Source organism: Orcinus orca, chromosome 18 (assembly GCF_937001465.1).
Source record: "Orcinus orca chromosome 18, mOrcOrc1.1, whole genome shotgun sequence".
In the NCBI taxonomy this organism is placed as follows: Eukaryota; Metazoa; Chordata; class Mammalia; order Artiodactyla; family Delphinidae; genus Orcinus; species Orcinus orca.
The window spans coordinates 12,594,971-12,609,701 of NC_064576.1; the positions used below are offsets into that span (position 1 = coordinate 12,594,971).

At 39.5% G+C, this 14,731-nt stretch overlaps 1 protein-coding gene across 1 annotated transcript in view; it reads right to left on the bottom strand.

The window, feature by feature from the left end:
• Positions 1-1,181: 1,181 nt before the first annotated feature.
• Positions 1,182-14,731, bottom strand: part of RAP2A (RAP2A, member of RAS oncogene family) — a 40,695-nt gene continuing 27,145 nt past the window's right edge. Inside the window, exon 2 of the mRNA XM_004273643.3 lies at positions 1,182-4,988. Within this exon, the coding sequence (XP_004273691.1) occupies positions 4,751-4,988 (238 nt within the window). The 3' untranslated portion in view covers positions 1,182-4,750. The remainder of the gene's footprint in view (positions 4,989-14,731) is intronic.

Here is a 14,731-nt window from a genome sequence, read left to right on the forward strand (position 1 = left end):
AATATGGAAAAATGTAAAACCAGTTTAAATTATCTGTTTAACAAATGAAGTGACACTATGTTTCATTCCTAGTTACATGGAAACATAGATATTTTGAATTAAAAAACAAATAAGAGGTTAGCAGCTTTTTTAGGGAGTTTGTGACAATTTTCTCTGCTTCACGGGTCCCAGAGGTCAGATGGGGTCCCAACTGGTGGCAGTTTATTCCTTCAGCTTTTTATATTTTTATTCATGAACCTCTAACAATCAATAAATGGTACAACTTGTGAGAATTTCAAAATACTATTTTCCAGCCGCAAAGAAATTCTCCCAACTGAAATTAGAATTTGATAGGCTTAAATACTTTACAGATGCTTCAAATGAGATTATGAAGCCAACCAGTAGATATTTATTTATTTTACTAAAATATAGGCATGTTTTCCTTTAAATATTTGAGATTCTGTCTACAGTGCCTCTGTTATATTCATTCAAATTATTCTTATATTCCAAAACAATGAGGCTTCTAAACTGGTGGAATGTTGCCAGGAAATTTCAACAGAGTTTGAAGGCAACATGACCAAAAGGCACAGTTTAAATTGGCTTAGGGGATGAATGGGCTCCTTATCAGAGCAGCTGAAGGCTGTATATAATTAACAGCATCTGTCAACATTAAAAGGGCTGTATATAGAACAAGCAGGCCCTACAGCCCCACTGAACAGCAACCTCCAGCTTCTGGTACCTTAAAATCCACAAGACCTAAACAAAAAGACAGCCCCAAGCCATGACTAGAAGGACACGGATACATTTTAGTGATACTAGCAGGGCTACAAAGCAACAGCTAATTAATGTTAATTATCTAGAGCAATTCTGTGAACAAGAGCATTGAGATTTCAAATTAGCCAGCTATCATCAAAAATATAAAATACGATTTATGAAGATAACTTTATATTTGAAATTACTGATTTAAAAATCTTTCTCATGTCATTTTAATTTTTAAATGGTGTGAAAATGATCTACTAACCTCCCTTTTTACATGATGAATTTAATTCAATTTAATTCAGCTTGACTATTTCTGTAAGAAGAGTATTAAATTCACTCTAGGGCAATTTTTAGGTTTTTTTTGAAAAAATACATTAAATACGTTTCACCCATGAACAGGTACAAAACAACTAGAACCAAAAGAGACCCAAACCCAGAGGAAATTTCATTAAATAAATTTATTTGTTAAAATAATTTAACTTCAAATACAACTGTTGAATTTGCATTGAGTTATAACTACAATTCATGTTTTAATTGAAATGTCAAGGTTTAACAACTGACATTGTTACAAAACAATAAACTGTTGTTCAATTTTAAATGGTCAGTTGTATTAGAGCTCAACAATTAACTGTGAACTATATTTATCTCTGGGAAATCCCAAATCAATAAGGATAAGTCTGTTTCCAAAACCCACTGCAGTCATTCTTGAAACCCTGATCAAGATTTAAGAGATGCACAAAGACACGTTAAAAAAAAAAAAAAAAAAAAGACCCCCATAGTCTTTAACATTTGATTGGCTAAGGAGACAATTAAAGCTTACCCAAGTGCTAACACAAGACTACTGAGAAGAACAAAAAACTACAAAACAAACAAAAAACCAATGGCAACAAGCAAAATAAGCACTTTCATATTCATACATATAGACAATACCCCCAGTGGGCAACTTCTGAAAACAAACAGCAGACACCCTTAGGCAACATTTCTTTATACAGAAGAGCAAATATCAGTAGTTTTACCACAGAAAAGTGATGGCAACTGTAGCGATCAGAGTCAAAATTTCAGTCCTAATTCTACAAACCAAAGGAGAAAATCATCAAAGCACCTTTCAATAGTTTAAGGAAGATTTTATGTAATACTTTTGATCAGATGCTGGCTTGTTTTGTATAAGTTGAACAAAATGAAAGGCATCAGTTACCATCACTATCACAGCTTAAAAGAACCAAAAAAAAAAAGTTGCAATATAGAACGAAAAAAACTTAAAAAATGCTGCCTTTGTATAAAAGTAAAACGAGATGAAACAGAAAAAAAAGAAAACCTTATCATAGTAGCTAAAGAAAAAGTGGGTCTTTGGATCAAACCATAACATTTTTAAGGCATGTTAGAAAAACTTTCACTTATCTAGTTGCTAGTCTGATCAGGGCATAAAATAAATAGTGACCCAAGGTCACCAACTTTTAGCCACTATTATTTCATGTGCCAACAAATTTCATCTTCCTGTTCTTAAGCTTTGTATTAACGTCTCAACAAACACATTCATTCAAGCTGAGTTATATCCATACCAGATGAAATACCAACAGTAAGAGCACACAAGCAGTTTCCACATTTCTGCGTATCTTTGATGCTTTGTCACTAAATATTCAGGGCTGCGTGGAAACACTGATCAGGCAGCCAAATCAGTTATTAACATCTTTACAGTAAAAAACCACCTTATTGTCTGACAAACACGTCTAACTAAAACCCAAATTTTTAGATAACCTTTTCCACCTTATATCTTGCCATACCTTTCATATTATTTAACTTTTCTTGTCTGCATAGCAATCCACAATGTAAAACTGTAGAATCTTTATAGATGTTTTTAATATGTAATCTGTTGCCATAAATTGCTACCAAATATGGAATTCTAAAAAACAGAATCATTCTTAGAAGTTACAGGATTCAAAAGTCAAACAGTGCACTAACAAGTATTTCTAATTCAGTTGATAAAATCATACTTCTTGAATCTTTGATTTCTCCACGTGATCGAGTCAAATCACCTTTTACGTGATGAAATTTATTTCAATAAAACTGGTCAGAACTTTCTGTCCTATAAACAAGGTGCTTCATAATTGGGGATCATAAAAAAAAAAAAACGATACTGAAGAATGCAAATATTCACAGTTCAAAGACTTCTGACAACCACGGCCTGGTTTTACCCACAGATCTCTGTTTTCTCATCTATGAAAAGGACTATCCACCTTTTTTCTCTCCTCTAACCTTAATGTCAGGTTACTAAACACTTGGGGGGCTACCAATGATTTCAATAATGTATAAAAACAAATAATTTGAAAGAAAAAAATGGTTTTGATACACTATATTCTGCAGTACAGATTCTCATTATAGGCAATTATCTCTGACTTGTGCCAAATTCGTAGGAACAATGAACACACATGCACACGCAAACATACACTCTTCGCTCAGTTACACACATAAGACCCGAGCTTACTTGCACAAGCGCGTGAAACCAACAACATGTGGGGCGGTATGTAGATCACAGGCTCAGTGATCCTGCAGTTCTGAAGGCCAAGTTTATCTCCAGAGGATCAGCTCAAGATACGCTCTTCAGCATTTGTAACTCTGAAGTTAGTTGAAAACCCTTCTGCACTTGATTGTAAAACTTATGAATAGGTTTTTCGTGTGCCTTTAGTCATGCAAATGATAAATACTTTACGGCTATGAAAACCAAAAATGTCAGAACTTGAGCACCTTTTCAAAACAAAATATTCACTCTAGCTTTATTTGCCAATTCAGTAATCGGGGCAAAATTGTTATAAGAAAATCTTTATATAATTCTCCAGGAAAATGAAAGGGTTTTTTTTTTTTTGTCTCTTAACTTCCACTCTATAATTTATGTTCTACTTTTAAGCCCAAATTATTTCTCTTGGTTATTCAATTTTTTAAATGCCTGCGATGAAGCTCTGCTATAGAAAACTTGATTTCGAAAGCAGGTTAGCCGAGAATCACACCACAACCATAGCCCTTAAAGGCAAGAAGGAATTTGCTGCTTTAACGAACGTAAAAATGCAAGATATCTGTACTGTCTTGTGAGGTTTCTGCAAACGGGAACATGTGGATGCAACATGGCTTCGTTTTCCTTACATGATGGTACTAGTTAATCTACTAGAACACTTCTCGTTAGTAAGGCTACACAATCTCTTTCCGTCACAGTTGCTTCCTTCTTGTTCAGTAAAGTAATAAAGACCATCCCTGCTTAGTTAACAGAGGGTGGGTTTGGGGTTTTAATTCGGCTCAAACCCTTGTAAGAGTCTCCACTTTCTGGGCAAAGCAGGTGATGACACATTCTAACACTAGGCTGTATTTTTACACAACCTGTTGTGACTTTTGCTCTATCAAGGACTGATGTGTGAGTTAGTTCCGTGTCACAAATTAGGATAACATCTACAATTAAGCATCGATTTTGAAAAACAAATATGTCAGCTGAGCAAAGAATCTCTCCCTGTAATGCTGTTGGCAGGTCAGCTGTTGTTATCTTACTTGACGTGATACATTGGTTAGAAGCACTATCTCAGTTCCTGAAATTCAGTACTCTTGTAGGAAAATATTTCTCCTTAATTTTTTTTTTAACAGAAGACAAAATATTTTAATTGTAAGTGGTCACAGGAATTCTTCTGGTTTCTTGCCCGTGATTATTTTTAACATATACCATAGTTGCTTCTGTCAACTCAGTGACAATGCAATGATAGCTTTCAAAGGAGAACACTCTGTAGATCGACTTGGCTATGCCTGAAGCTGCAGGTGCCTAGAGAAGACTGAGGACCACGGTGAAGACTGGAGTTACTGAACCCATATGTTACTCAGAGACATCAACTGACCACCACTGCTCCACTCTGAACAAGGACGGCTATTTCACTGGAGATTCACACCACACATCCTGCAAGCTCCACTGTTGAGCAGACGAGGTTGGTATCGCCTGCGATTCAGGGCAGCTCCTGACCAGGACAGCCACGTGTGAATGCTACTGGATGTTACATGCAGAACAGCACGGGTCATCCTTGTCGGGCTGCGCGGCATAGTTCATCTGCCTCACAATTTCTGCAAAGAGTTCGTCCACCATTGTTTTACTCTTGGCAGACGTCTCCATGAAGGGGCAGCCCCACTCTTCTGCAAGGGCTCTGCCTTCACTGGAGGACACTTCTCTCTCACTTTCCAGATCTACTTTGTTCCCGACCAAGATGACTGGCACCTTCTCATACCTACGAGAGAATAAACAGAACACACAGATGTTGGAGAAGTTAGCATAAAGTTAAACAGGTAAAGTGTATTTTCTCTTTTTTCTCTATATTCTACTACAAATATACTTTTTAGTTACATGAAAAATTATTTGCTCCAGTTGGTTTGACACTTGCCAGAAGGCATTTAAAAGCAGCTCTCATAGTAGGTCATAAATGGGTTTTTCAAAATGATGTTTTAAATTAATCAATTATACATCTTTTAAAATCAATTTACCTTTCCAGATATACTTGGAAAATTATTCTCAGAATCTCAGAGTAAATCCCTTTTTATGGATTAATTTAAACTTTTTTCATTATAAGAGATGCTTACAAAAATTCAGATGATGAGGTACTAGCTCTTGTGACTAAACGAATAATTTATAATTTTATATAATTTCAGCATTTTACTATGTTCTAGAAGTATACAAAACTGATCATGTTCTAATAGTTCCTAAATAAGAAAAAAGCTAGTAGAACTCATTAGGATGAAACCCACCAAACACAACTACACTCTATCCCTTTACACAAACTGTTATAGATTAGCCTGTTGAAAGACAATCACGGTTCTCTTCAGCCTGACAAGGACTTAAACATTCCAATCATTAGCTTTATTTGATGTTACCACTTCTTTTCCTTCCTAACTAGAATCAGTGTGCTACAGACTAAATGTGTGTCCAACCAAAATTCATATGTTGAAACCTAATCCCCAAAGTGATGGTGATGGTATTTAGGTTGGGCCTTTGGGAAGTGATTAGATCATGAATGGAATCTGTGCCCTTATAAAAGAGACCCCAGAGAGCTCCTTTGCCCCTACAGCCAAGTAAAGACATAGTGAAAAGATGACAGTGTATGAACTAGGGAAGTGGGCCCACAGCCGACACTGAATCTTCCAGAGCCTTGACCTTGGACTCCCCAGCCTCTAGAACTGGGAGGAATAAATTTCTGTTGATTAAGTCATGCAGTCTATTGTATTTTTATTATAGGAGTCAGATGGACTCAGGTAAGGTGTCTATAAGTAAAGATGTTTGGAAAAAACTAATCTAATAGACAAAAGATAATATGAAAAGAACAAAGAGGTCCTAAATCATTTTGGTACTAAAGATGATTCTCTCTACAATGATTACTCATGGTGTAAAAATACATGGTGCTACTGTGTATGTTTATTTACTATTTGTGTTTATGTTTGTTCTAAGCAATGTTGCTAATACATTTGTACTTTATACATCATTTTAAAAGCTTTTTGTGATTTTAGGATAAATCAATACCTGTGTCTGTACTTACCCCTGAGCAGGATGCATCTCTAATTTATAAAGGAGGCAAACTGCAAACCTGCACACAAGTGATAACAAATGTGACTAGATACAGCTAATCCGTTAGAAGAGAAAGCTACACATAGTCAGGATTTGCTAAGGCAGGATTTGTAGAGCGTTTTTATCATTCAGGAAACTGAGTAACAGGCTGGCAGCTAATGTTAGTGACAGTACTTCCAGAACTTCATCATCCTCGCGAGATGGTTCATCTCTACTCACCCTAATTTATAAAGCAAACTATATTCCCAACAGAGTCTCTCTGTTTTCCTTTGGCACAAGATCAAACTGAGAATGGTCTCAACAACATGGCACGCTCCAGGCAGTGTGCCCCTTAGAAATCCGAAATACACAAGCAACTTCAAAATGAGTGGGGACAGTGGGGATAACAATATCAAAGGTAAATCTAAGATTTGGATATTATCATTTTGCTAGAAATGGATCTGGACAATTCCAATTTTTATCAAAGGACTTTCCACGCATTTACTGTATGTCAGCGGTGCCTAGGCTTTCTGATCTCAGATCATACTGAGAGCTCTGAACATATGACACAGGAGTTTTTCACATCTTCTAGGACCCTCACATACAAACAGTTACGTGTACTCCTTGGCCTCTGGGAGGACAACGGCAGTGAGAATGAAGCTGCATTACAAACACTGTAAATCAGTGCTTTGCATACAAGCCCTCTTGGCCTGCTGTACAGAGAAGCTTGGCAAGGAGCTGACACGGCCAGTCCTGTCGGGACAAGGTCAGTTCCTAATCTGTTTTACTTGCAAAGGTATAACTGCATTTTGTTTTTCTTATAAGAGGCTATACATCACTGTGTGTTTAAAACACTTTGTCTAGAAGTGAAGTAACATAAACGTTAATAAAATTAAGTAAAATTTATCGACTAAATTTAAGTTAAAATTAATTTCAATCTCTGTTTACAATACTTAACAAAAAGGAAAGCGATAAGGCATCCCTTTCTATTACTAATCAAGTGATAACTGTTTTACGGAATACTTTATAGTTTAAATATACAGTATAATATGCTTTATACATAAAGAAATATTTTACTTTTAATTAAAAACTACAAATATGTGGATTTTCAAAACGTGTAAAAAAACCAAATCATTAACCATTGTATGATACACTGAATCAAGTATCTGAATAAATCTAACAGATTCTCAAAAGGGTAATAACTAGAACACTGCAAACATAGGTCCACTTGCAACAGTATTTAATGATTGTTAAACCGAAATGTCCACTTAGTCGTATCAGAGACCTTGTCCATTATATCACACACTGAATTCAGTGGTCTTTCCTAAAACCAAGATGCTAAAGATGCTAGAGAAATCCAGATTAATATTCTCAGAAGGCTCTAAAAGACTGAATAAGATGTTTAAGAAAAGACTGAATAAGATGTACATTTCAGAACACCCGACGGTGATCAATTTCGTGGCTCTTTCGGTTAACATAAATATATGCGACAGGATCTGGAGGCTCAGCTTCCAGTCGGGCCACTGAGAGGCTGCAAGGCTGGGCAAATCAGTTACTCTACTCGCCCGTATTTCATTTCCTCATCAGTAAAGCAGGAGGAAGAACATCTGTTCCCACTTAACACACAAGGTTGCTGTAACGGTCACGTGAGAGAACCTAGGAAAAACCAAGTGCCGGATAAACGAAGGGTGGCGTTCTTTCCCCTCCTGCCCGCTGATATGAGACCACGGCCTCAGGAAGTGTGAAGCAGGAGGGGGAACTGGTGGGCGCACCAACCTGGGCGGTGAGGACGAGGGCCAGAGGCAGGCCTGGAGTCACAGGGATAAAGCAGCGCCCTGACAACAGCCTCTTCTACTCTACCCCGCCAGGCTGAGCATCGTAACCACAGGGAACAGGAAAAGCGGAAGAGCCTTCTCCTAATGTGGGTACCTGTGGGGAAGGGGATCGGAAAAGGCGCTGGCTTGGGATGACAGAATTGGTCCTCTGTGTGGAGGAAAGATCTGGAGAAACCTGGATCCTCCTTCAGGAAGATGAGTGAGGAAGAAATGGGACAGCAGCAAAGGATGAGCTTGACAGAGTAAAGCGAGGCTGTGAGGAAACTGGCTCTGCTCTGCACTGTGGCTGTACGGTATATTAAGAAACAAACAAACGGATAACGCCCAGACCAGGACTCCAGTTCCAGAACTGCCTCTCGCCAGTGCTGTGAATTTAGAAAATTAACGTAATCTCTACGTTCCGTGGTTTCTTGGACCATAAAATGAGCTGGACTAGCTAATTTCGAAGGGGTTCTTAAGCCCTGAAGTTGAAAGTCAGCGCAGACACAGCAGGTCACTCCCAAGACAACACGTATCACTTACTGAGTGACTGCTGAGAGCCCAGCACTGCTCTAAGAACAGCACCCAACGGGCTGAGCTTCACAAGAGATGCGGATGGACGCCTCAGGAGTAAGCCCAACATGCAGGGGTAACCGCGTCAGATTCAGTGGGGCGAAGTCCCCAGGCAGCAGAGCTTTGCGACTTGGCGAGTGGAGCGGGTGCTCAGTGCATTCCGCCTCCCAGGAAGGTGGAGATGCACTTGGGGCCCCGGCAGCTCCATCGCACTGACACCACTGTTCAAACACAGAAACGTGGGATGCTTTTAGCTGTGCGAGCACTGAAGGCTCTACGGAAAACTGCCTGCCGCTGCGTAAGTAACTAGTGATAAACAGTCAATGTGTTGTATATTTATTCATCCATTTAACACGTTTATTTAAGGGCCTACTATGTGCTAGATACCATTCTAGGCACTTATACATCAGTGAATAAAACAAAGAGCTCTGTCCTAGAGTCTAGCAGAGGAGACAGTCATTGATAATACACCCAAGTAAATACGTAAATTATTGGCTTACTAAATGGTGTTAGGTGCAATGGAAAAAACCTGCAGAACAGGGAGGGGGCTGGGAGCACAGGTGCTACTTTAAACCAGATGAGCAGAGTAGGCCTTGTTGGGATGGTGGCATGTGAGCAAAGGTGTAAGGGAGTTTGCCAAGCAGGTATCTGGGGAAGAGCATGCCAGGTAGGACTCAGGCCAGGCAGTGTGAAAGCTGGTGGGAGTGTGTGTGATGGCTGGGGGCCCATCTGTATAGCCTCCTGCCACTCCTGCAGCCAGAAACCCGCAGCACAGGAAACCTGTTCACTTCAGGCTAAACAGAACTTTGGAACCTGGGTGGCAAAAGTGGCCTCAGAAGACAAACGTGACGCCTGTGACAGGGCCAACCAGATTATCTAGGAAGACTAGGTACTTGGTTGGCAGGTGACGGCAGCACTTTCATTTCATGCTCTGTATTTATAATAGTTTCGTGAGTTGTCTTCATTTTTTCTCTTTTCTAAACACATCACTTGGGAACAAAGGTGAAGTTGCAAAATTCCGAAAATATTTAATTTATGTATTATTGTTAACGTTATTAAGAGCAGAGTAGCACGCTGTCCACATCTTAAACATCAGCTGGTTTCTCATCAACTTCAGCATAACTTCCTTGATGTTTCCTTTGAGAGCGGGATCATGCAGTGGCTTCTGCATCTCACTTTTATTTTTGTTTATATTCTGAGAACTCTTGTTTTATTAACATGAATGTTCGTGTTGTTTACCGTATCATGAGCATGATATATTAATATATAATATATTAATTATTAACATATAATAATATATTAAATATTAATTATTAATATATTAATAAATAAAATTAGTTCTTTTGAGCAGCTCTGCTTAATGCATTGAATGAAACATCAGAAATACTGGCGTGAGTATCACTTAGCTGTAGAATATTGATGGCTTCTCAGTGAAGGCAGCTTTGTAAATATGAATAGTTCAAAGCATTTGATGTTTGTCAACAGTCTTTATGTAACTGTCTTGATATGGGTATATGTGTACGTATATTTTATTCTGGTTGTGTCAAACTCGGCTGATCACCAAAATAGCTTGAGAACTAAAAATACTGATTCCCAGGCCCGACTCCAGAGCTACTGAATCTGAATTTGTGGGATCAGGACTCAAGACCCTATTAAAAAATACCTATCTAGGGCTTCCCTGGTGGCGCAGTGGTTGAGAGTCTGCCTGCCGATGCAGGGGACACGGGTTCATGCCCCGGTCTGGGAAGATCCCACATGCCGCGGAGCGGCTGGGCCCCTGAGCCATGGCCGCTGAGCCTGCGTGTCTGGAGCCTGTGCTCCGCAACGGGAGAGGCCACAATAGTTAGAGGCCCACGTACGCAAAAAAAAAAAAAAAACCTATCTGGATCTATAAGTTCTGAAGACTAATTGTGAGGTTCAGCAGGGCTTAGGAATCACTGACCTGATCTACTACGTTGTGACCCCAAACAATACTGTATGTGTATAGTTCATGGTTTTGTACTGTGGCAAGTCCAGGATCAATTCCTTCTTCCCTGCATTTATTCACCAATGGTAAGTTGTAGACAGATAGCACTATACTCAGTTCCTTTAACTTCCTTTTGAGGGTGTTGCATTGTAGCATATTAAAAGGCGGCTATGCTTCACATGAATTTTACCAGGCTGCTGTCTTCTCAGTCACTTTTTCAAGAGCAGGTTGAAATATAATTCTCTTTAAATTCAGAAATGAGAATTGGAAAGATTTTTACTTACAAGGTCCCCTTTTTCAACCTTCCACCCATTGTTAAAAATCTCACCTACCAAGAGGGTCTCAAGGCAAAATGTCAGAACACCTGATGCTTTAATCATTTCCATGACAACCTTACCAATTGGTTATATTTCAACATCTTTAGTGATGTGGAAATCATATCTCAGGCAACCCATTTTGTCCTTCCTGTCAGTTCTGTTAAATGTTAGTGTTAAAAAGTCAGTGCTAAAAAGTTTATCCCTATCTAATGAGCTGTGATCTGTAACACCTTGTCCCTCCTTTTACGCTTGAGAACATAGAAATCTTTTCTCCAAAATGAAAATAGCGTTTCTTCTCCATCTCCCTGGTCAAATAAGTAACACATAATGATTTAAAAAAACCCATGGCAATATTTAAATAGGTAAAGAGGAAACTGAAAAACATTCTTAATCTCACCTCTATGAGAATAATTGCTATAACTATTTTCATGTATATCGTTTCACTATTTTCCTATACATATCTATATAGATGTAAATTTTTATGAAAGATTATATCAGCTTCGATTTTCACTTATCATGGACTTTGTATATCAATAAGTGATATACATCATATTAATGGCTAAACAGTATTCCATTTTATAGAGTCTCTACGATAAACATACCGTAATTTAATGACTCCTTCTCCATTTGTGCATGGAGAGTTCCCCTCTACTCATTTTTTTCACTAACAAACAGCAATCTGATGAACTACACCTAGAGGTATAACTTCTTTCTCAAAGGTATGCATAATGTGTGCGTGTGTGTGTGTATGGCATACCATTTAAACCAGAAAAATCACATTTCTAGATTAGATAACCACATTGCCATGCACACATACATGCAGTCTCAACTTATACCACAACCAACAGTGCTTAAGAGTGCCTGTTTCCCCACCCTTGGGATTGATATTTTTAATCTTTCAATAAAGTATTATGGCAGTTCTGGAGAAAGAGAACGGTTTTTGGCTAGGAGTTGAAGGCTCCTACCACAGCCTGCCAGCATAAAACATCAATACTTCTCGTAAGGATGGAAAACATAAGCTAAATAAGGCTTCCGTCTTCCTCTAAACTGATTTGTTTTGAGGTGACTAAATATTTCATCTTAAAAGAGCACTTCTGGTAATTTAGCTTGAGTAATGGAAGGAAACCACAATTCTGTGCTGCAACTTTCTCTTGGTTTCAGACTGCATACTGAAGAACAGAGAGAAATCTGTAGATGTAATGTAAAAGTTAAGTTAGGAGCATAGTAACACTAAAAAGATACTCAAAGCTATCACGGATACTCCAAACCGATGTAGATAAAAATAATCTGTTTTAATAGAAATTAAGAGCTGACACTGTATCAGAAGAACAGTTTGATGGTGAGGGACCAAACTGATCATGACAATGCAACTCAGGCTTTTTTTTTTTTTTTTTGGCGGTATGCGGGCCTCTCACTGTTGTGGCCTCTCCCGTTGCGGAGCACAGGCTCCGGACGCGCAGGCTCAGCGGTCATGGCTCACGGGCCCAGCCACTCCGTGGCATGTGGGATCTTCCCTGACCGGGGCATGAACCCATGTCCCCTGCATTGGCAGGCGGACTCTCAACCACTGCGCCACCAGGGAAGCCCCTCAACTCAGGCATTTTGAATGTTGTATTAAAAAACCATTTGAGGGAGAAAATATTTGCAAAAGACATCTGATAAAGGATTGTTATCCAAAATATACAAAGAAGTCTTAAAACTCAACAAGAAACAACCCAATTAAAAAATTGAGCGAGGGCTTCCCTGGTGGCACAGTGGTTGAGGGTCCACCTGCCGATGCAGGGGACGTGAGTTCGTGCCCTGGTCCGGGAAGATCCCACATGCCGCGGAGTGGCTGGGCCCGTGAGCCATGGCTGCTGAGGCTGCGCGTCCGCAGCCTGTGCTCTGCAACGGGAGAGGCCACAACAGTGAGAGGCCTGCGTACTGCAAAAAAAAAAAAAAAGGCCGAAAGACCTTAATAGACATCTCAATGAAGAAGATATACAGATGGCAAATAAGCATGTGAAAAGATGCTGCACATCATATTTTGTCAGAGAAATTCAAATTAAAACAGAGATACCACTATACACCTACTAGAATGGACAAAATCTAGAACACTGACAACACCAAATGATAGATAGGAGCAACAGGAACTCTCATTCATTCCTGGTGGGAATGCAAAATGGTACAGCCACTTGGAGGACAGTTCAGTGGTTTCGTAGAAAACTACACATACTCTTATTATACAATCCAGCAATCCTTGGTATTTACCCCCAAAAGTGAATAATTATGAATATATAAAACCTGCATATGGATGTACATAGCAGCTTTATTCATAATTGCCAAAACTTGGAAGCAACCAAGATATCCTTCAGTAGGTGAATGGATAAACTGTGGTACATCCAGACAATGAAATATCATTCAGTGTTAACAAGAAATGACCTATCAAGCCATGAAAAGACAGGTAGGAAACTTAAAGGCGCATTAAGTAAAGGAAACCAGTCTGAAATGGCTACATACTGTACGGTTTGAATTATATGACATTTTGGAAAAGGCAAAACATGGAGACAGTTAAAAGATCAGTGGTTGCCAGGAGTTGGTGGGGGTGGGCAGGAAGGGGTGAAGAGGTGGAGCACAGAGGATCTTCAGGGCAGTGAAAATATGATACCACCACGATGAATACATGCTATTAAACATTTGCCCAAATCCACATAACGTACACCACCAAGAGTGTACTAAGGTAAACTGCTGACTTTGGGCGATTATGATGTGTCAATGTAGGTTCATCAGTTTAACCAATGTACCAGTCTGGTGGGGGATATTGCTTATGGGAAAGGCTATGCATGGGTAGGCTCAGGGGCTATACAGGAAATCTCCACATCACCTCGAATTTGCTGTGAACCTTAAACTACTCTGAAGAAATAGTCTTTTTTTTTATTCTGTTATTTTATTTTATTTTTATTTATTTTTTTGGCTGCATTGGGTCTTCGTTGTGGCGTGTGGGCTTTTCTCTGGTTGCGGTGCGTGGGCTTCTTATTGCGGTGGCTTCTCTCGTTGCGGAGCGTGGGCTTTAGGCTTGCGGGCTTCAGTAGTTGCAGCACGCGGGCTCAATAGTTGCAGCACGCAGGCTCTAGAGCGTAGGCTCAGTAGTTGCAGTGCACAGGCTTAGTTGCTCCACGGCATGTGGGATCTTCCCGGAGCAGGGATCGAACCCGTGTCGCCTGCATTGGCAGGCGGATTCTTAACCACTGCGTTACCAGGAAAGTCCAAGAAATAAAGTCTTTTAAAAAGAGCTACTTGAGGACTAGGGTAGCCAAGTTGGCTTAAGTCCACTAAAGTCTTTATATCCCACTAATCACAGGTAAAAACTCAGGACAAAATACAAACAGCAACTACCAAACAACTCTGAAAAGTAAAGAAAAGCAGGCAGATTGGGGAGGAGAGCCAATTCTTAGAGAGAAGACCCATACGGAGGTTGAATTTCCTAGTTTTTCCTCTTTTCTCTTGTGGCCTTGAGCTGAGGGTGGGCACTCAGTGGTATGCACACAGCTAGAACTCTGGGGGAAATTCTGTCTTTCTACCCAGAAGATCAGCGTAAAGGGAGCTCTGTGAGCTGGAGTATGTGTGTGGGTGGGGAAACCTCCCTTTTTTCTTTTCTTTTCTTTTTATGTTTTAAGGGTTTTTTTAAAAAAATAAATTTATTTTATTTTTGGTTGCGTTGGGTCTTCATTGTTGCATGCGGGCTTTCTCTAGCTGCGGCGAGTGAGGGCTACTCTTCATTGCAGTG